The following is a 27,864-nucleotide window of genomic DNA, read 5'->3' as shown; positions in this document are numbered from 1 at the left end:
GCTGACCAGAAAACAGCTCTTGGCAGCAAGGTCCGTTCTGATTTGCCAGGCGAGAGGAACATTGACAAAAAATTGTGTTTGAGGTGAAGGGAAATCTTAAGGGAGTGATTTATTTTGCAAGGGCCAGGCATCAGTGAGCTGGAGCATGAAGCAGCAGTAATAGCCTTTATTTGTGAAACTCTGTGGGCAGTGCTAAGCTGTTAAAATGGAGGATAATGAGAATTCTTCAAACAATGGGGAGAGAAATGCAGACAAGGCTGATTTGCTACCAGCTATTCCTTTTTGAGTTCCTTTCCCAAAGTTTCTGTACCACTAGGGGATGCTAGAGTAACACTCGTGCTGCTGGAGCCATACACAGTGGTTGTAAGATCACAGTGGTGCTGAAGATGAGCTATCAGGCATTATGGTGCAAAAACCTGGTTAGGATTTCAGAAAAGACTTTATTAATTATGTAGCCTTAGGTGCGCATAGTGTGGGTGATGTGCTAGGTCAGTGGTTTTCAAATGGAGGTACCTGTAGGGGTACATGAGAAAAATCCTGTACTAGCGGCCAACACATTGTATTTAGTATAGCGATTTTCAAACTGTGCGGGGGGTAGGTCAGGCACGGCTTGGGGAGTGCATGCCAGCTCCATTCCCTGCCTCAGCTCAGCAGGCCACCCAGCCTGTGGGGGTGGGGAGGGGAGCACAACCACAATTTTTATTTAAGGGGGGGGCGGGGGGCTCAGCTCAAAAAGGGTTCGGCGTCCCCCCACCCCCTTGAGTTTGGTTGCCCCACCCCCACCCCCAAACCCAGCCAGGCTGGGTGGCCTGCTGAGGTGAGGCAGGCAGGGGAGATGACGTGCCCTTCCTGAGCTGCCTGGCATTGCCCCTCGCCCACCCCCCGCCAATGTTTCTCCATGGGGGGGAATGATTGACAGTTTGAAAACCTCTAGAAGCTGTTGCTAAATGGAAAGCTGACATGGGGGGGAACTGTGGGCCCCTCCCCTCCCCCACCTATCTCAGCTGGAGGTAGGTGCTACACTACATTATTTGGAAAGGGGCACACAGCCTAAAAAAGGTTGGAAACCACTGTATTATGTGACAGCTACAGGCTTATGTCAAATATTGCCATCCCCTTGGCTAGTGGCAGCAGTGCAGCTTCCGGGCCTGACCCTGCCCACCTTTGACTATTGTTGTAGTGAGCATAGGGTGACCAGACAGCAAGTGTGAAAAATCAGGATGGGGGGGGGTAATAGGAGCCTATATAAGAAAAAGATCCTAACATTGGGACTGTCCCTATAAAATCAGGACAGCTGAGCACCCTAAGGAATGCTGGGCTGGGTTTCAAAGAACTGAGCTAGAGGCAGCTTCCCCCGACTTTTTACACCTATGCATGTTGCAAGTGTAAAGCACTGGGTGCCTTAAGACCAGTGCAAGTTGGGTTTGAGGCTCTGGGATTCCAGAGAGGAGCTGCCTTGTTCAGGAAGGCTCCTTAGCCTCAGCTCCACTAAGAATTGTGCTTCTCCTCTCGAGAAGATGGAATTTTAGCTCTCAGTCTGAATTTCTCCGGTGTACCATCAGACTCCAGCCGAAATGTCTTTGTTTTTAAATGTTTGCAGCCCATGTACTGAGACACAAGTACAAGCTCCTGTGTTTGTTCTGGGGCCTGAAATTTTATTAAAATGATACATCACAGGCTGGAGCTAGCTATGCCTTTTAGTGTCTTTCCTCTCTTGTACTTTGCCTTTCATTGAGATCAGAACCGGGCAGAGGCGTGAGGGGCTCGGCTCTACATATTAAGAACACATCAGACTAATTAGGCTAGCCGGGGATCCATGCACGATGGCCTGCCTCAGCAATGCTCTGGGGGCCACCCCTTCAGTTTGCACCAAATATTGACTGAACATTAATCCCACCTTCAGTGAATCTGACAGAGCTTGAAACACAGGTGGTGAGTCAATCATGGAAGGCAGTGTGTGCTTAGGGCATGGTGCAGTGTCTAGTGGTGCAGCAGATGAAGGTAGATGCTCTTGTCAGAGTCCTGGCAGCTGTAACCATCATGCGCATACCAAGGAATGCAGTGGCTCCTCCCCCACCTTCCGAAAATTCTTGAAGAATTCAATGAACAGTTCCAGAAGGGTTTTTTTTTAAAAAGCTACCTGATAGAACATGCTAGAAAAATCATATTGGTGGTATAGACTACATTGCTAAATTTGATCCCTGCTATAAAATTCTACAGGCTGGTTTAAAACATAACTTCCAGAAAGGATCACATTCTTTATTAAACCCCTTAAGTTTTTAGAATAATGGCTGTAGAACCTCATTGGGTTCAATCCCTTTTAAATTCTATGGGACTTTCCCCATTAGGGCTGACAAACACACACAAATATGTTCCCAGGGGTTTCTAGAGAGAGCTCCCTGTTCTAAAAATTCTCAGTTTAATTAGGTCCTGTAATCGCAGCTCCTAGAACTTTTTCATGGTCCAAGTCCGTGAATTTCACAACTGTTAAGATACAAGCTTCCAGCATGCTACTATGTGTACATCTCTTCTGAATGCTGGTTTATACTGGAGAGGGCCCTTGTACAGCACATCTTATAAGCTGTGAACTAGCTAGAGCCAGCTGAAGTAGCTTTTCCCCTTTGTAGCCTTAGTCTTAGCTTCTGAATTTTCCCCCCCACTGAATCCCAAAAGGATTTATTAAGCTTGCTTTGTGAAACCTATTAACTGTAAACTGCATAATTATGTTACTGTGATCTCTGGATCGGTTTACAGTAATTTTTCTGTACAGGACACTTGGAATTTATATTCCTCCATGACAGAATTGTAAGTCAGTAAATGAAAAGGGTTACTCAATTTACCTAAAAGTTATTAGTATTTAACTAACAGCAGGAGACCATTACTTGCAGAAGCACTGAAGAGCAATAAAAAAATGCAGAATGAGGATAATCTTCTAAAAGGCATTTGAAAGGAGACAAAAAGCAGCAAACCAATTGAACTTTTCTTTCATGTGCACAAGGGTTACTTGCTCTCTTGCCTGGTTTTCAATGTGTTTTGGCTATAACAGTATTGATTCATTCATGCCCGTCACCCCAGTTGGGGTATGGGCCGCCAACAACAGATCTCCAGAGTCCTCTATCCTGGGCCATTTGCTCTAAAACAGTATTGATAATGTTTCTTTATTCAGTAGATACACAGGGCCTGATTTTTCCACCCCCCAACTAGGTGTGCAGGTGCATGCATGCTTGACAGCATGTGCTCCCACCTTTAACACTGCCTTGAACTGATCAGGCTTGTGAGACTTAAAAATCAGGCCCATAGTTCATAAAGCATATGGCCCAGCACAACCATGATTAAGCCGATGCCAAGGATTGAGCAATATTGTTGTAGTTTCAGACATGTTTTAGAACTATTAAAAGCAAGCGCTGGAGCTACCGCAGACTACAGTTGTCTTGGGATTCAGTATAATCTAGAGCAGTGGGTCTCAACCAGTGGTATGTGTACCCTGGGGGTATGCAGAGGTCCTCTGGGGGTAAATCAACTCATCTAGATATTTGTCTAGTTTTACAACAGGTTACATTAAAACCACTAGCCAAGTCAGTACAAACTACAATTTCATATAGCCAATGACTTGTTTATACTGCTCTATATACTATACAGTGACATTTAAGTATGATATTTATATTCCCTTGATTTATTTTGTAATTCTATGGTAAAAATGAGAATGTGAACAATAGTTCAGTAATAGTGTGGCTGTGACACTTTTGTGTCTCATTTTGTAAGCAAGTAGTTTTTAAGTGAGGTGAAACTTTGGGGAGTAAGCAAGAAAAAATCAGACTCCCGAAAGGGGTACAGTAGTCTGGAAAGTTGAGAGCCACTGATCTAGAGTCCTTATTGTCCTCACTATCGCAGACCAGCCATAAGGTGTTATATCTGCTCATCAGCAGACAAGACAAGAAACAATCCTTTGTGACACTTCCCCTCTGAAAGGGTCTGTACTAGCTGAACTTGTTTTCCAGCACACAGTGATCAGTCTGCCTGCCTGCAATTCTGTAAAAACGAAGGCTAGTATTTTCAAACTTTTGCTGCCTCACTTTAGGTAGTCATATTTACAGGACCTACTGGGAACTGGCCATGATCAGCAACTCTGAAAACCCACCTACTATTTTTAGGCACTTAATTTAGTCAGTCACACTTGTATACTGTGGCCTAGGGTTTTTGTCTGTTATTGTGACAGGCTTATTTATCACTGTATGTGCTCTACTCCAGTAGATCTGTGTGGAATGGCCTGGAGGTGTCTCACTGCCAGGTGTCACCCTGTAAGGAACCCCTTCCCGTCTCTTAAAATCTCTGTTCCCAGTTTCCTTATTGGCTTATTACAAAGTGAGAGGGTGGAGCCTCTGCTCTGTGCACACATGTAGTGGAGGAAGAGTTTGTGTGGGAGCAAATGCCTGATTCAATCTGTGCAGCCCTTTGGATCATTGGCTTCCACATGATCCTGTCCAACTGAGGTACTCAGTGAGGGGAATGCTTTGAATAAATGAGCCTAGAGTCTGTGTTTTACAGCATGCAATGATCTTTGTGTTTAGCCTTGTTTTGAAAGTTATGTCTTAGTCTGAACCCTTCCAATAGCTTCTAAGAAGGGTCTCCCCTGTGCATCACCCACTCTAAGCCCTGGTCTACACACAGCCCCTGGTTCAAACTAGGGTACGCGAATTCAGCTACGTGAATAACGTAGCTGAATTCGAACTACCCTAGTTCGAATGACTTACCGTCCAGACGCCGCGGAAGCGAACTCCGCGGCTCCAAGGTCGACTCCGGCAACTCCTCCTGCCGCGGTGGAGTACCAGAGTCGACCGCGGCGCTTCCGGAGTTCGAACTATCGCGTCTAGATCAGACGCGATAGTTCGAACTCTGAGAAGTCGAACTCGCCGCGTCGACCCGCGCGGTAAGTATAGACGTGGCCTAAAAGATTACACATTAGTCTCATCTTGTTGTTCCTAACGAGACCTGGAGTCAAAACCCAGCCATTTGTGGAGTCATGATTTGCTAGTCATTAAGAGGCTCCTATCAGTTGGGCAGCGCTAGGAGAAGTGGGAGAGAGTAAATAAAGGGAATATTTTAAAAAATGATCAGTTCGCTAAAAATTGCTCCAAAAGATCTGGAGAGTGACACTCAACATAGGTTTCAAATAAAAACTTTTAAACTAACCTGGATTTAAACTCAACAATTAAAGAGACTGAACACAAACATTTTGTCCTCTTAAAAGCCTTAGGAATACACTAGAGTTCGTCTCGGAGCAAGATAGGTTAGTGTAGTATTTTTTTCCTCTTTACCACATTCAGGCCTCACTGAAAGAGCAGTTTGAAGGACTGCTGTTGTAACTGGCATGTTTTTTCTTGTCCAATGCAAATATCTTTTTCTCAGCTACCAAGTGTGAAAATACAAAAGCACTGCACCAGTAAATAAATAAAAAATAGGCCACACTTAGCCGAGCAGAGTGACCTGATTTGTGCTGGATCAACATGTTAGCAAGTTGAGGTTGTCACTACATAGCAAGTGTGATGAAATCTGCCTGTTCCAACTAAAATCAAAGCACTCTCTTGACACACACACACACACAAGTGCTGAAATCAACGCTTTCTACAGAGTGGATCTAAATGTAGACTGAGACTTCTTGGGGAGGGGAAAGGAGATAACTGCCAAACTGATTATTTGTAATCAAATGCTTTAATTAAGTCTTATTTTAACTGTTCACGAAAGCAGGAGAGGGACCAGTTCCTAAGCAAACATGGAGAGTGAATTATCTATATAACAGTTGACTTTGTGAGGTGTACTTAATGTTTCTTTAAAGTAGGCCACTGGTGAGATCCCACTGAGCAATTCACTTTGCTGAACTAGCAGACTGGGCCATTGGATGGGAGAACAAAGATATTACTGTGTAGCAAATAAATCAATATCAGTACAACTGGATCACATTGCATCCTCAGGTATAAACTGAAAAGCAATAACACGCTTGTAATGTCTGACACACGTTTAAAAAACAAATATCAACGCACACACACGTTGGGTTGGCTTTTATTGGAAAGCCTAAATGCAATCTATAGTCATTAATTTGTGGAAAATTCAGGACACATATAAAGTTCAGAAGGCAAATTAAAAGACCAATACAAATCAGACAAAATTTACATCTCAAAATATCATGAAAGCATTTTGACTGGCTTCGCCTAAAATACGTTGAATCTCATTTTCTTTGCTGTAAGCTACTTCTTTTAATTATACAGTTTTTCTTTAAAAAAATGGTCTTTTGTTTACATATTCCCCAAGGTCACTATTTCCTGCAGGAGCATATCCAGATCACAAGTCTTTTTAGCAAGAAATAGGCTCATTATACTTACTAACAAGGCCACTAATTGGCTTGATTTGACTTTATCTAGAATGATCACCAACAGATACTATAAATTTGTTATTTATTGGTGCCCAAACAAAGGAGAAGAAACTAGTACAAGTCAAGTAGAAGGTATATTTCAATTCTGACATGTTATACAAGCTTTTCATACTGAAACAGAACAGAAACATTTGATATAATTAAGAATATGAGCCTATTTCAACAGAGAGCACTTGCATCATGCTAGATAGAGTGCTGTGACAGAGCCACCCAACAGAACTGCAAACACTTTACATTTTAGATTAAAACTGTAAAATGCTAAACCAGACCACTCCTTTGGGGGCTGACGTATCATAGTTTCTAAATTTAGGGTCCTCAGAACTTCAAGGGTAAAAAATATTAACTAATCTGTGCTTTCAGTCTAATAAAAGAGCAGAATTCATTAAAAGTGTAATTAGTTCTGTAGCTAGTTTGAATCTCTCCCAGCCAATCTGTTTATCAAACAATCCTGCTGTGCAATTTAGAGTATGTAATACTATAGAATCTCAGTATACAAATCAATTAGAAAACTATTTTTCTTACATCCACACGAACCGTTCATATTTAAGACATATTCACTTGCTATGTTTTGACATTATCATACATAGATAGAAATACCATGTATAGTTCAATGAAAATAAAAAAACCCAATTTTGTCTTGCCTTAAAAATACTTTTTTTGTGGCTGAATTTGGTGCTTAAAGAGCTGAGAATGGCTTGAGCCAAGAAATGGCGCACAGATCGGAGGTGCTGTGCAAGCCGCCTACCTGGAACTGTGTGCACACCTCAGTGCTGTCCTGCAACCAATTCAATGGACCTTTATTGGGAGCACAGCATGCCACATTGTGTGGTGGTTTTCTGATATGACTAGGCACTAGGATATTCATCCCCATCTCACCCCCAGTTCCTGTTCAGTTTTCAGAGTAACAGGGTTTGACTTGGAAGCCCAAGGCCAGGGCACTAACCCACTCAATGGCTTACCCTTCTAAACAGAAACTCTGTAGCATCTAATCATTGCTAGCTTTCCTCTTTCTTAAAAGTATACATTTAAAACAGCTGTATTATACAGAAGACAAAGTTGACATAAACTGGATGAGACTACATCATATCATCTTCTACATACATTTGCCAAGCACCTGAGACACTATTCTTTCCATTGCGTAATGTAGCTTCTAAGCCCACATAAAAAAAGCAAACAACAGAAACCCCACTTTTTATGAAGAAATGTCCATTTATTACATTGGGGCCAGGAGAAGGCAAGAAAAACCCAACCTATTAAAGACTTCCATCATAATAAACAAGCCTTATTTGGTTACTGTGCCTTCTAGCAGTGATTGATGAAGCTGCACTGGCTTGGGCGACAGGAAAGGGAGTTGTCTGATTAGCCAGCCACTTGGGAATGCTCCATCCTATCAGCAAAGTGATAGACAGATGCACAGTTTTAAACCTAATACAAAAATATTAACACTTCTGGACATTAGTCATACATTGTTATATCTCTACAATATAATCCTTTATACTGTACAGCTATAACATAACAAAGGTGCAATTCTTTTTTTAAAAAAATCACACACAGCACATGTTTTTATCATTTTATTTTTAAGTATAAACTTTTTTAAACACTTTACATAAATTAACTCCTCTGAGACTAATATTTGATGTACAGTAAATTGTAATTCATATAAAAATCCATAAACAACTTGTCTCACATAATTTACAAAAAAAATCAGGGTTTCCTTTGCTTATCTGTGACAAGGATTCTATTTGCCATTTTGCCCCCCGAGGCAAACCATGTTAGCATTGTAAAATCCATTATTAAATTCACATGGTAGCATAAGTCATTGTGCCAATGTCCTTTTAGAAAGCAGCACAATTTAAAGCAGTTGGGTTGTCTATAAACAATAATTTCTGCCCCACATTTTAAAATGAACAGAGCTATATACCACATCCTATGCAGAGAGAGAGAGAGAGAGAGAGAAAGAAAGAAAGAAAGAAAGAGATTACTTCTTGTAAGCAAAAGGTCAACAATTCGGTAATATTTGGAAACACTGTATGGATCTGTATTGTAGTTAAATACAGTGTTCAAAGGAACAGACAGCCTGTTGCAAAATCTTTAGGCCTTTTTTTAATACTTTCAGTCCAACTTGAGTGCAGCGATATGCATATGTAAACATATTCTTTAAAGCAGATCACCTTTAAGGTCATTCAGAAAAAAAGTTTTGTTTTTAGCAGTATCATTCTTCTGGAAGGCTCTCTCTTCTTTGTAGAGTCTAGTCAGATTGTGCTACAGCAAAATCTGAGCAAAGGTATAAGTTTAGGCTCAAGTAGTAATGCAGCAAAACAGTTTCATCTCCCTTTCAGAAGACACTGATACACAGTCAGTCTCTTTGGCAGCCTCAGCTAAGCCAGTGTGTTACCTCTTTCCTATCTCACTTTGTCTAAGGAACTGTATATTGTTAGCACTGTCTGCTAATTCAGGGTATTGCTCCACAGAGAGTACATAGTACCCATCATATCCTTGTACCTTTCCAGCACTTAGCAGCTGCCTCTTTTCCCCTTCGGTCCATAACCTGGCACCTTCCTCTCCATCTCTTACTCTTTGTTGTTCCCTAGCCCAGGCATTGGACAGAGCTCTTTGCCTAGCCTGCTCCAGTATTCGTGCCTTCTCCTCATCGAGCGTCATTCCGTAGCGGACGTGAAGAGCTAACGCACCATACTGCATTTCGACATCGGCAAACCTACGAGTCCTGCCATTCACCACTGTGGTGGACTGGGAAACGGTTACGTTGATGCCATTTTCCAGGGCTTTGCGCCCACTTGTCAGCCTCAAGGTGCCGAGATCGCTCTCCGGGGAGGTGGTCTTGATGAAATAGTGAGTGTCCTTCCCCTCAATGGTGAAATGCAAGTTCTCCAGGTAGTAGGCATTGTTCAGAACAGCTGCCACTTTTATGCAGTCCTCATTTGCAATGTTGAGCACATTAGTCAGCACTTTCCCTTGACTGACAGCAAGCATAACCCCTTTCCCAATCAGAGACTTCACTGTCGCAAACCACAGCCATGACTTCTCTCCACTTGATTTGGGTCTACTGATTTGAACTTCTGCCAACTTTCCCAGGGACAGGAAAGCCTTCGCTTGCCTTGCCACTTGTTGTTGCACTCCAGAAATTGGCTGGAAATAAGAAGAGACAGAAGTTTTAAAAACCATCTGTAGCCCTTACATGCCAAACAATCAGGCTTTCTTGGCATACTGCCCATGGCTGACAATGGGATATGCCACAACTGACAGTGCCAAGGAGCTAATTGAATCTACATACTGGTTGTTCCACTGAGTCACAAAGGCTAGTTTGTTTGATAATCAGTGTTTTTCTCATTTGGCTCCTTGAGAACATACACACAAAAAATCCTTTAACTTCAAAGGCTACTCAGTGAGTTATACAGCAAGGGCCCATGTGTTAGTACATGCTTAGCATTTAGACAGGCCTTTCATATTTTAACAAATTAATCCTGAGAACATCTCTATAATGTAGTAATATCCCCATTTTTCCCAATGAGGAATGGAGGCAAAAATTTAGCTAATGGCCTCAGTGCCACTGAAGGGAATTGGGACTAACGTCTATGAACCTTGGCTCCTAGTTCTGTACTCACACTGCTAGAACACCCCTTTCTGTGCAGATACAAATCTGTAGTTTGGCATTAGGTGGGGGAATTGCTAGTTCCAGCCAGTGGGTTCCTGTCCCAGCCATCTCTCTCTCTTTAGGTCTCCCATGTGGTGAAAATGATGAGAGGGAAGAGCACAGCGCCTATAATGAGACACCGTCACCAATTTATATTTGCTAGTAGGCTTACACCTTTCGTTGTAATGATGACGCCCCTCCCCTCTGTAAAACGCAAAGGGCAATAATTGCCTGCTAGGATTGTCATTCTAAACAAAGAGTGTTTAGGGCTCTCTAGGAGCCCACTCCCAAAACAAAACAAAGCCTTGCCCTCTGCTATAGCTGAACGGGAACTCTCAGGCAGTAGCAGGTCTCTAACTATGCTACTCCATGGCCAGGAAACGTGCCACAGCTTCCTGCAGCTGGTGGGGTGTGCAAGGGTAGGATCAGGAACTTCCCCCAAATTGGACACTAATAGGGAGGAAACAAGGAGAGAGAGAAGGGAAGCAGGCCCACCACCTGTGCCTGGTGGAGGGGTGCAGCTCTGTAGCTGTTGGTGAAAGCCACAGCCAGTTCAACTGTGTGGGCTCTGATCTCTCCTGCAGCAGTCAGGCATTCAAGAGTCTCTGCTCTGAAGCACTCCAGAGGGGAGCTGTGAGCTACGTGCAACCCTTCTGCCGTGGCACCTTTTCTGAGCGTGGGGACTCTTCCTCCTCCCACCTCCACAAATGGGGAGAGGGGATGCCAAGGCACAATGTATGGGTACTGTCTTGCCAGCCCCTGCCTGCTCAGACGTGACAACATGGGGTTCACATGTTAAAAAAAAATCCAACCCCGCCTATGCTGGGCAATGACTGGTGAGGCTCAGGGGAAAACTGCTGACAAATATGGCTTTCAGCTGGCAGTGCTCAATTCAAAATGACGCAAAGGCGACTCAGTTAGAAATCATAGAATCATGGAATCTCAGGGTTGGAAGGGACCTCAGGAGGTCATCTTGTCCAACCCCCTGCTCAAAGCAGGACCAATCCCCAACTAAATCAGTGCACGCTAAATGCACGCTACACCCTATCCCAGGGATCAGCAACCTTTGGCCCGTGGCCCGCCAGGGTAAGCCTCCTGGCGGGCTGGGCCGGTTTGTTTACCTGCCACATCCGCAGGTTCGGCTGATTGCGGCTCCCACTAGCCGTGGTTCGCTGCTCCAGGCCAATAGGGATTGTGGGAAGTGGCGTGGGCCGAGGGATGTGCTGGCCACCGCTTCCCACAGCCCCCATTGGCCTGGAGCAGTGAACCTGCGGACGCGGTAGGTAAACAAACCGGCCCGGCCAGCCAGGGGGCTTACCCTGGCGGGTTGCGGGTCAAAGGTTGCCGATCCCTGCCCTACCCAGTCAGACTACATGATGACACAAATAGCAGCCAGGTGCTCTAGCATCTTCCGAGGGGCAAAGATTATTTTTAAGCATGTTTCCCCAACCCTCAGCTCTCTCTAGTTGCCAGGGTGAATAACTCCATCCCCCACCCATACACATTCCCAGGTCTTTACATCCAGTCGGGGGTGGGAGAGGAACAGGTGAAGGAACATTCCCACCACTTGACTCTAAAAGGTTAAATTGCTTCCCCACCTTGTTTCTAATCTGCACAGTGCAGAGCAGAGACAGAGCTCAGGCCTACAGCTCTACTGGGGGAGAAGGAAGGTGACACACTGGCAGCACATGGAGCACAGGCCGTCTGTGGCTCTCATGTTAGTTAACCAGCAGCGGTGAGAGCTGCTTACCCAGAACCAACATGTATATATGCTGTATTCATGTCTGTTCATGCCTTCTGATTAGTTCTATCTTCTTACTGAATAATGAAAACCATGCTACTTCCTCTTCCAACATGAGCACTTTGAACCTCTCACCTTTGTCTGCTGCCCCCCTCCCCCCGAATCAATTTCGGTTCATTATCTCACTGTACCGAGCACCTTTGTTTGGAGGAAGTCCTGTGAACATGCTGACTCCTTCCACCCTAAGTTTGTTCTCTCTTCCATCAGCTCTGCTGATCCTGCCCTGTCCTGTATCTGCTCTCTACTCTCACGCCCCTAATATTTTTTCTTTTAAATTGTTAATATTGTGGAATTTTGTGTGCTATTAATGATGTTAGGGTGCCTAGAGCCTTAGCTAGGTGTCCTTATTACTTGAAAACTAAATTAAATAAAAGAATCTCTGATGGCTCTTCACCACTTATTCCTCTGCTCTCTCTGCCCAAGACTGTAATAACTTATTCAAAGGTCAAATTGATAGGTGCTCTCCATCCCACTGTCTCCCCTGTCTTTTCTTTACCTTTGATTTTGTCCTCTTTTAGCTCTGTGTTCTTCTCTGTCATCCCAAATGAATGCCCAGTTCAAACTCCTCTAACTTGTCAACTTGATCCCACTTCCTCCTACATCCCAATCTCCCTTGCTCTCTTTCTCATTCTTTCTCTGTTTCACCTCTCCCCTCTGGCACCTTCCCTTTTGCACAGATCATCTCTATTCTGAAGAAATCATCACTCAACACAGCTCCCTCCTTCCATTTATCTCCGAGCTCCTGGAGTAGGCTGTCTATTCCCAGCATCTTCATTTCCTGCACTCCAACTGCCTCTCACTCCTTTCCAGTCTCACTTCCACCCTCTGTTCTCATTTCAAAGATTCTGAAGAACTGCCCCAGCCTAGATCCCCCATCACTCTCCACCTTGCTGTGTGTGTTCTGACCACCCTTTTCCCTTGCTGTTTCCTTTGTGTCTGAGTCTCCTTTAAAATACCAGATTTATTATTCACTTCCCATACAACAGGTGTCGACAACCTTTCAGAAGTGGTGTGCCAAGTCTTCATTTATTCACTCTAATTTAAGGTTTTGCGTGCCAGTAATACATTTTAACCTTTTTAGAAGGTCTCTTTCTATAAGTCTATAATATATAACTAAACTATTGTTGTACGTAAAGTAAATAAGGTTTTTAAAATGTTTAAGAAGCTTCATTTAAAATTAAATTAAAATGCAGAGCCTCCCGAACCGGTGGGCAGGACCCGGGCAGTGTGAGTGCCACTGAAAATCAGCTCACGTGCCGCCTTCAGCACGTGCCATAGGTTGCCTACCCCTGCCATACAATGTAACTTATTGTGAGGTATATCCTTTTCCTACCCCCTTTCATAATCTATGTTTGTCTAAATTAGATTAAAAAAAAGACATGATCCTAAAGAGTTTACAATCTTGTAAAGCACTGTGCAAAATTCTGGTACTATACACAGATTCATTAACAATAGTGATCATGATAATAAATTACTGACCACTAATTAAAATTCTACATAATCATTCCTGTAAATGAGAGATGCTTTTTTTTGGAATCATTATTCTGGGATTGTCCATTTTTGATCTCTTCTTAGTCTGTCTCATTGCAAATTTTGGGATTTTATTATATGTAACTTTTTGTTCTCTGAATGACTAGATTTATAAATTCCATTTTACTAAATGGCAGATTTGGCTTTTCAATTTTACATTCTATTTCATTTCTTTTGTCATTTAAAACTGTTACAGGTTTTCTGGTCTGCAGTAGATATTTTTTTCCCCATGGAATTTCATAAGCACCTGGAGTTTTGATTCTATGTAATGTAATGGGTTTTACCTGAGGTAATTTCATTTTCAATATTTTATCTTTACATATAAAACATGGTTAATATTAAAGAGAAGTAAAATTGTACTGGTGCCCAGTATGCATAATTTATATCACCTATTCTTCTGTTTATTTCACAGTCTATTTTTTATTACCGTGTTCACTTTCTGCCTTCAGGCAGGGTGTTGGTATAAATCCAATCTCTAGAGTTTCCACTGGGAAACCTACCAGTCTAAAAAGGGTTTCAAAGTACTATATTTATTTATTATTTCTCTCTACATTCTTATCTATTTTATTGAAAACAAACTGGATCTTGTTTAAAATCATACTTAATTTAGCAAAAGCACAAAAACCGGTGTAGAATTACCACCTGTAATTTAGTAAATCCTTTGGAAAAATATTTAAGGCATAGAGATTTGCAATACATTGTTTAAATAAAAAACTGGCAAGCAGCACCCTGAGGAATGTATAGCTAAATTAGAAAAGTTCCTTCTATTCAACCCTATCGCCATCTTTGGTGGGTTTTTTTTTTTCTTACTGGTATATCGTCCCATTGCTGACTCTTCACAAGTTCATACGAAGGCTCTGTTAAATCAAATTTGGGAACAGGGAAACCAGGTATGGCATTGTGCAGATGGAAGCCAAATGTCACCAGCCAGCTGTTAACATCTGGAAGAAAAATATACAAGGGAAAAAAAATAATTTTCTGTATTTTGAAATGTAATTTTTACCTGTTTTAATCTAAAAGTAATTCTTGTCAAAGCCACAAGAGTTGCATTCCATAACATTTCAGAATTATTTAACATTCTTCTTGTGGTACTGGTGTCTATAGTCTGTGCAGCATGAAGATTTTATACTACAACTCTACTGGAACTAGCCTATGTACAAGTATAACTCAGATGGCATATTTAGATAACTTCCAAGGTAAAGTACTATTCTAATCTTAAAGGTGGCTGTTTTTAAAGCATTATAGTCTCTCACGTTTGTATCTCAGTGATCTCCAGAATAAATATAGAAGCACAAGGAAAAGATGTTTTTCTAATTGCTGCCCTGCAAACTCCACTGGCATTTCACAGTCAAGCTGAGTTCTTTCCATCTCCGTAAACAATCATCAGTAATAAAAGTACTGCAGGTCACATTCTGTTCTCAGTTGTGTCCAGGCAATCCTATTGTCTCCTCTTGCACTCCTATTTGGGTGCTCAATTGCCTTCCATGTAAGGAACTTAGTAGGAAATTTTGTTGCTGTAAAAGAGAGATCAGAATCCTACTCACCCTCTCTTAGATTTAGTTGGGCGAATGAGAATAAAAAGTAAAATTGCTCCCATCCATCAGTAATACACCTCTACCTCGATATAACACTGTCCTCGGGAGCCAAAAAATCTTACCGCGTTATAGGTGAAACCGCGTTATATTGAACTTGCTTTGATCCTCCGGAGTGGGCAGACGCGCCCTCCCGGAGCACTGCTTTACCGCGTTGTATCCGAATTCGTGTTATATCGGGGTAGAGGTGTACTGTTGAAATCTACTCTCTGCAACACTTCCTATTTCAGAGTAGCAATTAGCAACTACAACAGGAAAAACATTTTGCTTGCAGGATCTTTGTAGCAGTGCTACTCTTAATTGTCTATTTGTTGCTCTTGAAGTGTGGCTTCTACTCTGATTGCAGCACTGTAAAATGGAAACTTCTTAACTCAGCAGCTCCCCCTATATATATTCAGAATCCTAGCTGGTAAAGGCACTAAAATTAGTTTCTAGTTAAAAAAAAATATTACGTTGGGCACACTAACAATGGATTGTTTTTCAGTAGAAAGCTAGGAGCCGGGTTAGGATGGAGAAACGTTGATTAGGCAGAGTAGGGGCAGCTTGCTCTGCTCATGCCTGAGCTGTATCTGTTCTATGGATTTCTGTCTGGCCACCATCTTTTCGCACATACTACATTAAAAGAAGATGGAAGAGCTGTGGGTATTAAAATCCAGCAGTTTCCAATGAAAACACCCCACAAGTGGGGGAGGGAATAGAATCTTTCAGAATGTCAGAAAAGGTCTTGAAAATCTTTACTTTAAAATTATTATTTAAAGTGTTCCCAGGTACATAATAAACCCCAGCAAGCTATGGATACAAAGCTGCCATCTGGCATTAAGTCACCTAAACTAATCATAGAAGCTCCAGCTTTATATGTATGGTTGGGTTCATATTACTCTATACAGTAGAACCTCAGAGTTACAGGAATGGAGGTTGTTCGTAACTCTGGAATGTTTGTAACTCTGAACAAAACATTATGGTTGTTCTTTCAAAAGTTTACAACTCAACATTGACTTAATACAGCTTTGAAACTTTACTATGCAGAAGAAAAATGCTGTTTACTTTTTTTTTAGTAGTTTATGTTTAACACAATATTGTTCTGTGGTTGCCTTTTTTTTTTTTTTTTGGTCTCTGCTGTTGCCTGATTGCGTACTTCCAGTTTCAAATGAGGTGTGTGGTTGACTGGTCACTTTGTAACTTTGGCGTTCAGAACTCTGAGGTTCTACTGTAGATCAAAGATGTTAGTTGAAATTTAGTTTTCATTTTTCTAGTAATACTTTTGTGGCAACTGCATTTCTCTAAATGTCACACTGAAAATTAGTGCTACGGCATTCCCTACAGTACATATTGCTAGGAGATGATAGATTCAAGGGACTGTGGGCAGCCCTACCTCTGACAGCCTTTCAACTCCTATTAACTAACCAGTGGGCAACTGTTTGTCAAAATGATGGAAAACCACTTGTTTCCCTATTTCCTGTTCGGAGGAACACTAAGTCCTTACTAAGTGCAGATGAGCCTCATTTAGTCTGACCCAACCTAAATAAAAAAAGGCACAGATAATCTTACTTAGTTCTAATATTGAAACACATGACATGTATTCACATAACTCTATATTTTGCAGGAACTTCTGTTGATGCACAGTGATATGTCATTTTGCTTTACATAAGTGGAAACAAACTGAAACATGCATCATCTAACCTATTTGTGTAGCAAATGTTCTGAACAATTAAATTAGTTTTCCTGACATTTTCCCATATTCAGTTCAGCTGACAGCATACTTAGTTCATAACGCACATGCTCAGATTTCAGGGTGGTGAGTACATTATAACAGGTTAGATTTTTGAGTAGGTGGGAAATATTGCTACAATTTAAACAATTACAATTTACCTGTGATATAATCTTTCACATCATGTATTTTACTGGCTGGATTGTTATTCCTAAACATGTAGAGGTTAAAAGGAGCTGGATCCTTCCCAATTCTTTTCCAGATTTCAATGTCAGGTGTAGTCCAGCGGCCTGCCAATATGTCATAATCTCTTTCTCCAAAATGGACTAGTTTAGTCAATGGGTCATACAAGCCTCCGTGGAATCCTATTACCAACTGAAAGTCAAGGTTGGAGTCAAAATAGATCTCGCCATAAGCAGTGTACTGAATTTGTTTAAGCATCAGACCGTTGCTACTAAAAACAGCCAGTGGTGTCCCAGTGTTGTCTGAGGCAATATAAAACTCATCCCCACTACTAATCTCCATGGCAAAAAGGTGCCCTTGCAGGTCATAGTAAAGAGAAGTGATCTCAGAGCTTGAATGGTTATATACATGAGTTATCCTGGATGGATAAGTAAGGTCTGCATAAAAAAACTGGAGGTGTTGTCCGAGGCTAGTTTTACTGGAAACCCGTCGTCCTAGCCCATCGTAACGGTATATCACTGTCCACCCACTGCCTTTGCTGTAAACTCTAGTGAGAAGGCCCTTTGAGCTGTATTCAAAGATCTCAGTACCCCTCTGACGCAGGAATCCATCCTCATCTAATCGGTACTGAACATCGCCTAGTCGAGTGATTCTGTCTCTCAGGTCATAGCGAAGTGGGGTCAAACGGGCACTGTTACTAGGGTTGAGCAAATGGAGGTTGCCATTTAAATCATAGTTGTATCGCCACATGATTTTTTCATTTAGATAAACTGTCTGGAGCTGACCATCAACATCATATTCATAAGCATATTTGGTGGTGTTGGCAAATGGCCCAATTTTAATTTCTCTTTTAGTCACTCGCCCCATGTTATCGTACTGAATTGTAATCCAGTACATTAGTGACCTAAAGATTTCATACTGAATTTCTTTGATGCGGCCATGAGCATCAAAGTGTTTTGTGTAAGTCATTACAGCTGTGGAAATTATCTGGTTAATATCATAATATATAACTCCAAATTTTCCAAACTGCTCAACTTTACCAGAGATATCGTCAAACTGGTAGAGATCAATAGGCAACGGGGTTTCATTGATGACACCTTGCATGCTAGTCACTCTGAAGCTATTGTCATAGCTGTAGTCAAATCGAGCATTTACCATTCCATCTTCACTAAAGCGGAAAATCTGCCTGTCAATCAGTGGGCCGATTTGCCTGTATCTAATGGTGCAGATAAAACCATCACTCTGGAGGTTTACTGTTTTCAGAACACCTGCTGTCTCATCATAAGTAAAACTGACTCTTGTACTATCATACAAAATTTCTGAGAGCTTCGTCTGCCTTCTGTATTTGAACAAGACTCTTCGGCTTGTACCCAAGAAAGCTGTTTGAAGGAGCTGTCCCTCTTCATTGTAGTCCATGATAACGGAGGCGTTGCTTTCAGGGGGGTTGTATATGTTCCGGTAATAGCCAATGGAACGAATGGTTTGCATGGTATGACGAGCAACGCTGGGCATGGTGATGGCAGAAAGCCGATCCAACAGATCATATTCAAAGATGTACTGCCGTTGGCTATGAAGCAGGAGGACCATTGACTGAAAAGCAAGAACAGATTTTAACCATGTGACAAATGGTGAATTAATACACAATTTCTTGACAACAAAAATGTGACATTCCACTTGAGAAAATTATAATCTTTTTAAATTAAGTTAGCCTTGACCTTACATGTTAAACGTTTCCCTGCCTAATTTACTTAGATGCTTAATTGTAAGGGGTTCTGTAATTAGTGGCTCCAGATTCATAATGTGCTACTTGTTATGACTGTGTCATTCTTTTATCAAGTACTTGCAGCCAAACAGCAGATTGTCAATGGATTTGGATAAGGCATGTTTAATACGGGTAGAAGAAAAACTGTCTTCAAGCCAGTAACTCACGAAGGGAACAACATATGGGAGATGCAATTTCTCCCCCATAATTAGTGATAATGCAGAAGAATTTTACTAGCCTGAAGATCCCTGAATGTTATTGTTCTTGTTCTATATGTATTTATGACACAGGCATAGCAATTGTTTGATTATTTACATCAACAGCAGCTACACAAGAATTATTCTGTCAGTCAATGCCATTTTCCTGATGCCTGGATATTGTGAATCATTGGCCTTGATTAAATCATGTACACAATTGTTAGTGAACAATATTTACTGAATAATGGCTTCAATGGAAAAATAATTAGAATATTAGCTCCTCAGATAGGAACCTTGACTTCTTGCATTGTATAAATACAGGTACATTTATAGCACTAAATAATAACAGTTGCATTACACCTAGAGAGATGCCGCATAATAACAACACAGAATTATTTAGTAGACAGAACCCAAGTTAGTAGCAAAGCAATACTGAAAGAAAGGCTCTGTCCCAGAGCAGAGTTGGAACTGTGGATCCTGAGAGCATCTGTGGTTCCAGTTTCCTTCTAACCAGTAGTATCAGTTGCTCTGGCGAGAAAATCCATACCATCAGCCACAGTTTGGAACTGGGATTTCCGCAAAGTACCGTCATTACAGCTCAGAGAATTTCTTTTCTAAAAGGCTTGGCCAGTAGATGTTTTTACCCATGTGGGCTTTCCCAACTTTATGGATTCTGCTGTGTATGAGAGCATTCCTCTCCTCCTGCCTGGCTACAGGTGGAGCCTTCCCCTATGTCTCATGGATACTGGAGAGGAGGTGGAGAGCTTTCCAGCCTCATACTTTTTTTTTTAAATAAAGTTTTCTCCTATTTAGATCTTCCCTCCACTGTAACAAACTGGTCTCAGCTTTGCAGCAGCAGAATGAAATGACTTAATCAGTTTCATGCAGAGGCTCTGAATATCAGCAGTCATAGATGCTGCTACTTGGGGTACTCTGTAGGGAGTAAGGGGGTCAACTTGATGGAGAAGAGATAAGGACAGACCCACGAGTTATCCTTTATTCCAGCAGGACCTTCTGAAGTAGCTGTAGAGTGAAACCAACCAGTCATGCCAGGTTCACTCCACTGTTGACAGCTTTCACCAACTCTTCAAAAGATTATTCCATATGCAAAACGTAAACAAGCAATATAAATGATAACAAGTAGATGATTTTAGAAATAGTTGCATATTAATAACGGAAGGTGTTATCAATAGTTCAGGGAAGGCAAGGCATTTATTTGAACATGATTTTAATACTGCCCCTTTACTGATTTTAGTTTTAGAAACTGGCAATATTTTATATATCTTGTCATGTAAACAATGCATGATTTCGAAATCATGCAGCCAACACAACCTTTTTCTTACCCATAAATATAGTATGTGACTATGGTCATGACTAGCATGTATTCCTGCTAGCTGAAAATATCTATTCAATATGAATTTTACTGAAAGATGGATAAAGCAAAATCCCCTCAGTATGAACTTCATACCTTGAATGGCAACTTCATTTTTTCCTCATATCGAACAATACACTTTTAAAATTATATGTTCCATATAGCAATATACCTAACCCAAAACTGCAAACAACAGAAAAAGAGAAGTTACTTATCAAAGTAACTTTTGTTCTCTGATTATATTACCTGTGAAACAGTGTGCCCAGCCAGGAGTTAGTAGATCTATAACAAAGCAATCAGGCTGGGGGGAGTGGGAAAGGTAGTATGTGATTGCTGCTCTGTCATAGCACTCTAGAACTAAGGGTACTAGATGGGTTCTGCTGTTACATGGCAGGGCATGAGATCTCACAATGGAGATATGCAGAGACAGTATGAGGAAAGAGAGTCATGTTTCTACGATATTAATATATAAAGTAGACTCGTGAGTTCTCCATTATTGCTTTGATTCTGTGCTACAATATGAACAAAGTATGAACTGGCAGCTTTAACTATAATGAAATAATAACTCTTTTCTGTGCCACAAAACACAACATACAAGTTGGACATAAATCATTTACCATTGACTTAAGTTACCAAGATCTAATTAGTTCCTGTATATTATTTTATGTATTAAGAAAGCAGGTAGATAGAGATGCCACTTGTTTGTTATATGGCCTAAATAATTTACAAATACACCAGTTACTAAAAGTTAACTAAGGCTAGACTGCATGTTTAATGCAGAAACACTAATCACCCCAGTACCCATGTGAATCACATATGGGCACCTAAAACCAGAAATAAAATTTGGTTCTGCCATGTATTTTCTTTGCATATGGCTGACATGTTCTGCATAGCTTTCAATGCGCTCAAAGCAATGTTGATAGAAAAATGCATTTGTTAAAACTTTAGTGTTCTCTACCTTTTCCAGATAGGTGTAACTCCAAGTTTTTCCATCAGCAAATACTCTAGATACAATCCTTCCCTGCCCATCATAGTCTACTTTTTCACTAGTGGTTCCTCGCTGAATACTGCCAATTTGACCTGTAGATGAATAGGTAACATTGACAGCCATCAGCTTGCTGCTTGGCAGCCAGAGAGTTGGATGCCCTGATGTGTCGTAGGCAATCCTCAGCAGAAATTTACGGTGGTCATCATAGATCTTTTCTGTCTTTGTGGTTCGATCAAAGTCGACTGAAAGGAGGTTTCTGCCATTAACCTTTTATAAAACAAACAAGATGACAAAATAAATCATGTTGTTCAAATACCAGCCACCTATTACTTCCTCAGAGTACCAGCTATTGTTTAAACACCATTTATAATGATTGATTCCTTGTGTCAGTAAATTAATTTAGCAACTTCTTGCTATAAGTGCAAGGCTTTAGATTAACTGCTGTTTTAAAAGGTTTCATTAAGTAGAGAGACAGCCTGGCATTTGTTCAAAATCTTTTCAATTAAATTTGTTAAAGTTTAGTCAACAGTTAACAAAATACTAAAGTATATGCATTGAAAACTTTTATAATAACTGGTGCTACTTGAAGAGCCCGTACCACTATTTTAAGTAAGCAGTACAAAAATGTGGGGCAATGACTAAAGAATTAGCAAATGATTCTGTGAAACAAGACAAATCACTGCACAGTTAATTAACATTAATCAATGACACTTAAAAAGTGAGCAAAGAACTCAGCCCTAACCCTTTACTGTGAGCACTATCAAAACAACTAGTAAAAGTTCAGGTTTTGAAGCTAGATTTAAACTTAAGCACATAGGAATTTCCATACTGTATCAGAGACACAATATTTACTCCAGTATCCTGTCTATGACAGTATCTAATGCAAGATGCTTCCAAGGAAGATGCAAGAAACCCTTAGTAGATAATTATGAAATAACATGCCCTCAGAGGCAGTTTATTCCCAACCCATGGGTCAGTTAAAGGTTGGATAATGTCCTGAAGCATAATGTTTATAAGAGTTTTTAATAAAAACAGACAAACCAGCAGCAACCTTTCCAGTCTAACTATGGAACTTTTCTTAGTACATATACCGAAAAACCCTTTGTTGAAACCAGTGATAACAGGGAGTTCCATACATTAATTATACATTATATGCATTTTTTCATTTTTAAATATACTGCCTTTTAGCTTAATTGATTGTCCCTTTATTCTTGTATTATGAGAGCAGGTGAACAGAAATGTCTGATTCTCTTTTTGTTTACTATTCAGACTTTATAGACCTCTAGCAAACCCTGTCTTATTTATCTCCTTTCTACAGTAACCTGTCCCATTGTTTTTTAGTTTCCTTTTTAATCCAGGCCTACAGCCATTTTTGCTGCTCATCTCTGAACCCACTTCACATGTGCTCTTCCCTTTTCGAATTTTCTGTGTGAAGATGAATTGTGGATAACCAAGATGGATTTTCAGCACAGCAAAATGATAATAACTGGGAAGAAGGGGCAAGAACAAGATGATAGTTGTACAAAGCATTTTTAAAAATCTGCTTTCTAAATTGACACATGCAAGAGAAGAGGAGTATGAGTAAGGGGTGAAGAGAGCTAGTCCAGTAACATTTGGAAAGCAGCAAGAGAATATGCTGATCAGAGAAACTTTTCAAGAGTGCACATGAATGAAAATGTAACTGTCTTGAACTTTACCCAACAGTTGATGTGCATCAAGAAGATGCATCTAAGTTAGATATTTATTGTTGGGCTAACAGGTATTAAAGAGCTGCTGCTGGATCACAGAAAAGTTTGGAAAAAACCCCCAAACATTTTCCAGAGAATCTGATCTAGTTATGTATCATATTTATCTCTGTTGACTTGTTCTTGTGGGATCAGTGGCATAAAAACAGGATCTTTGTTCTCACCTTCAGAACAAAAATCTTGTTTTTGTGTAAAAACTGTCTTGTATAAAAAACACAGAAAAATCTAACAGCTGCAGAAGTGTTATCTAGTACACTTAATGAGCCATCTAATGTTCCTTAAATATACTTTCACAAGTAAGTGTTCTAAGGGCTTGTCTATACTTGAAACACTACAAGGTGCAGCTCTGCCTCTGTAGCACTTCACTGTAGACACTACCTATTCTGATGGGAGGGGTTCTTCAGTTGGCATAGGTAAGCCCTCTCCCTAAGAAAGAAGAATCCTACCATCGACCTAGTGCAGTCTACACCAGGGGTGAGTTCAGTTTACCTACGTTGCACCGGGGTCTGGATTTTCTTACACCCTTGAGCAATGAACCTGGGTTGACCTAACCTTTTAGTATAGACCAAGATTGATTCTAATACCAGTTTAAATCTGAATATGGCATACTCCCATCTGCCCCACTTCCCTTGTTTGAGGGCTTTTGCTATTATTATTTTCAGGCAGATTTTTTTATTCCATTTTCCTACCTTTTAGATCAGGCGATTTGCCTGAATTAGTTTTTCTGTAGAAAGTGCTCTTTATCTCTCTGTCTTCCATTTCTTAGCCTTCCCCAGACACCCCTCCATTCACTTCTGTCTGTCCCTTTCTGCCTATTCTTTCTTTGGAATTCTCAATAAAAATGGGAGAAATGTATCAATAGTCCACGATTATGAACATAACTAGAAGATCCAAAGTCCTTCCGTATGTGGCATAGATTGCAAATTATTTTGTGATTATGGATAGATTTAAAAATTATTCAGATGAATGCATCATGTTACCTATATCAAGTATATTAAAGTGAAAGTGTAATATTCACTAGCACATATATCAGCAATACATTTTGTCATTGTCTTTGTGTACATTTGTCTTCTTTGCAGCAAACTGTTATTGACATATTAGTGGAGAAAAGTTAGGAGTGCCCTGTTTTTTGTTCTTCCTTCTTTTCTCATTCTCTCCCCTCCATTCTCTTTTCTCCTTCATTCTTATGCAGACTGCACTGCAGCCTTTTCATAGTGTGTGTTCACACAAGTTTTTAAAAAAGGTTTCAGCTTTTTTTCTCTAGGGCTTTTTTTCCCTTTCCTTTCTCAAGGCATTTTCCTCTCGCCATCTTCTTACTTTTCTCCTCCTGCTCTCTTTTCCCCCAAAGAATTTAATTACTATTATTTTATCCTAATTTCTAATTGCTCACTCAGTTTTTTTCCCTATTTTGACAAATCTCTCCCCCCATTTGCCTTTCCCTCTACTTTCTCCCCATCTCTCCATAACCCCTGCAAGGCTGTAGCACCTTACAGATTCTTCTCCCTTCCTGTTGCACTAGAGCAAGGAAGTTTGAAGGGTATCACTCAATTTTTGACAGACGGATTAATGGGGATTTCTCTTTTGCCGATTCTGTAATTTATTTGGCCATATTACATTTTTTGGTAGCAAGCCAGGTTTAAGTTAGATTTTCTTAGATGCCCAGAGGCCTTTGGGTAAGAGAACACTATAAATAGAATATTATCCTCCATCTATCTAGGGTGCCTTGGCCGCCAAGAAGATTTGACATGTGCTTCAATAGGGTCTGCTAACCTCCCTTGTTGCACAATGAGATGGTTATGAACCAGAGAAGCCAAATCATTTGTGGGGGCGGTGGAGATGAAAGTTACAACGCTAAGGAGAAAAGAAAAGTGACCCTCAGGCTGAACACAGTAATACTTAAAAAGAGAGTGTAAGATTTCTGTCTAGGCCAAGTTCCCTTTCTTTTAGTTGTGCTGCTTTCCTTTCTCATTCCCTTAGCAAGAAACAGCAGGTGCCAAAACTAGGTAGGGTTTTGCTTACCCTGAGCAACCATCACTGTAAATAATCATTCCTCCTTGTCAGAAAAAAAATCAATTTTTCTTGGGGTTGAGGAGGAATATGAGATGCAAGGGTGTTTTTCTTTTCTCCTTTGTCCCTAATGAAATTTTTTAAATGGCACAATACCTATAACTAGTCAAGAGGAGCAGACTGAAGTTATTCACCTTTATTTGATGAACTACCAAGGATCGATTTAAAAGAATTAGGAGTAATTCCAATAGTAATTCAGATTTCTATTGTGGTCTTGAGGTGGTCTCCTGGCAACCCAATTCTGAGTGCTTAATCTAAGTTGTTTTTATTAAATGGCTGTTGTAAATCATAGTTTGCCTGCTGAATACATTTTGCCTACTGTATAATAAGGAGAAAAAAACTAACAAGATGGTAAAAGGCACATATTAGAGGATTATTTTGGGAAACAAAATTAAGACTTTTCTTCCAGAAATATGTATTGTTGCAACTTTCAGTATTTTTTAAAAAGAATGCGATCCTAGGATTGCACTAGTGTTATGGCAGGAAGTGTTACAAAAGATAGTAAAAGTTATCTTCAAATACAGTAACTCCTCATTTAACAATGTCCCACTTAAGGTTATTTCAATGTTACGTCCCTGCTCAATTAGTTTAAAGTTGTGCAATGCTCCCTTATAATGTCATTTGGCTGCCTGCTTGTAAGAGTCTGTGGAAGAGCAGCGACTTTACAGAGCATTGCACAAGTTCCGCTTCTCCATCTCCTCCCCCTCCCTCCCAGTGCTTCCCCCACGGCCAAACAGCTGTTGGGTGGCGCTTAGGACTTTCTGGGGGGGGAGGGGGAGGAGCGGGGAAGCACCATGTCTCTGCTCCTCCTCCTCCCTCACAGAAAGTCCTAAGAGCCGCCAAACAGCTGTTTAGTGGCGCTTAGAATTTTCTGGGAGGGAGGGTGAAGAGTGGAGACGCGGGGCTTCCCTGCTCCTCCCCCTGCCTCCCAGCACTTCACACTTAGGACTTTCTGGGAGGGAGGGGCAGGAGCAGGGAAGCACTGTGTCTCTGCTCCTCCCCCTCCCTCCCAGAAAGTCCTAAGCTCTGCCAAACCGCTGTTTAGTGGCGCTTAGGACTTTTGGGGGGAGGGATGTGGCATGCTCTGGAGAGAGGTGGGAAGAGGTGGGCCTGGAGTGGAGCGGGGACAGGAAGAGGCGGGCCTGGAGCATTCCTGGCAAAATCTGAGCCTGTTCTCCGGGGAAGCTGCCGCTGCAAAGATGCTTCCTAGCATCCTTGCCTGCAGTCGGCTGTGCCTGTGTGGGGTAAGCCGGGGGACTTCCCAACCACAGTACAGTACTGTACAGTATAATGCTTTTTGTCTGCCCCCCCCAAATTTCCTTGGAACCTAACCCCCTGCATTTACATTAAATCTTATGGGACAATTAGATTCATTTAACATTGTTTCACTTAAAGTTGCATTTTTCAGGAACATAACTACAACGTTAAGTGAGGCGTTACTGTACAGGAATTCCATGACATTATCAAGACTCAAATTCAACTGACATCTCTATGCTGATGAAGTTGGGTTTGGTCCTGCTTTGAGCAGGGGGTTGGACTAGATGACCTCCTGAGGTCCCTTCCAACCCTGAGCTTCTATGATTCTATGATGACTCACAGATCTACCTCTCCACTCCAGACCTGTCTCCTTTTGTCCAAACTAAAATGTCTTACATCTCCTTGTGAATATCTAGTCATCAACTCAAGATTAAGATGGCTAAAACAAACCTCTCAATTGCTCCCCACTGCCAAGTCTTCCTTGTTACCTCCTTTCTCAATTACTGTGGACAATACCATTCTGCTGTCACTCAGGCCTGTAACCTGGGAGGTCATCTTCATCTCAGACTTCTCTCTCTCGGTCCTTGCATTCAGGCTATGTCTAAATCTTGCTGATTCTTTCTGCATAACATCTCTAAAATATGACCTTTCCTATCCACCCACACAGCAAAACTCTCATCTGAGCTCTCATCATCTCATGCCTCAATTACTGCAACATTCTTCTCTCGGGCTTGGACAAATGCATTCTTGCCCCACTCATATCCATTCGGAATGCTGCTGCAAAGATAATTTTCCATCACTTTGACCATATAACCTCTCTCTCTGCATCCTTGCATTGAGTCCCCCTTCTCTAACACATCAAACCTAAGATGGTTCTATGCACTTTCAAAGACCTTCACAGCTTATCTCGATGCAATATATCATCTCTCTTTTGTTACTGAGGTGTCAACACTCACCTCCCATCACCCATAATGCCAGTCTGTACAGCCCCTTGTTAAATTTTCATATAAGCATCTCTGTGCTTTCTCCTATGCTACCCGTCACCCTTGGAAGGTACTCCCATAAACATAGACTCATAGACTTTAAGGTCAGAAGGGACCATTATGATCATCTCGTCTGACCTCCTGCACAACGCAGGCCACAGAATCTCACCCATCCACTTCTATAACAAACCCCTAGCCTATGGCTGAGTTATTGAAGTCCCCAATTTGCGGTTTGAAGACCTCAAGCTGCAGAGAATCCTCCAGCAAGTGACCCGTGCCCCATGCTGCAGAGGAAGGCGAAAAACCTCCAGGGCCTCTGCCAATCTGCCCTGGAGGAAAATTCCTTCCCGACCCCAAATATGGCGATCAGTTAAACCCTGAGCATGTGGGCAAGACTCACCAGCCAGCACCCAGGAAAGAATTCTCTGTCATAACTCAGATCCCAACCCATCTAACATCCCATCACAGACCACTGGGCATACTTACCTGCTGATAATCAAATTAATTGCCACAATTAGGCTATCCCATCATACCATCCCCTCCATAAATTTATCAAGCTTAGTCTTAAAGCCAGATATGTCTTTTGCCCCCACTACTCCC

The 27,864-nt window shown here is 41.3% G+C and overlaps 1 protein-coding gene across 1 annotated transcript in view; it reads right to left on the bottom strand.

Annotated features, from left to right (window-relative positions):
- Window positions 1–6,041: 6,041 nt before the first annotated feature.
- Window positions 6,042–27,864, bottom strand: part of TENM3 (teneurin transmembrane protein 3) — a 1,686,859-nt gene continuing 1,665,036 nt past the window's right edge. The window contains exons 35-38 of the mRNA XM_045017713.1: window positions 21,183–21,479; window positions 16,872–18,483; window positions 14,221–14,351; window positions 6,042–9,574 (exon numbers count right to left, since the gene is read on the bottom strand). Coding sequence (XP_044873648.1) covers window positions 8,819–9,574; window positions 14,221–14,351; window positions 16,872–18,483; window positions 21,183–21,479 — 2,796 coding nt within the window. The 3' untranslated portion in view covers window positions 6,042–8,818. The remainder of the gene's footprint in view (window positions 9,575–14,220; window positions 14,352–16,871; window positions 18,484–21,182; window positions 21,480–27,864) is intronic.

This window comes from Mauremys mutica, chromosome 5, assembly GCF_020497125.1.
Source record: "Mauremys mutica isolate MM-2020 ecotype Southern chromosome 5, ASM2049712v1, whole genome shotgun sequence".
NCBI lineage: Eukaryota > Metazoa > Chordata > Testudines > Geoemydidae > Mauremys > Mauremys mutica.
Note: the sequence above shows the minus strand (reverse complement) of the source record. Positions and strands in the feature narration are given on the sequence as shown.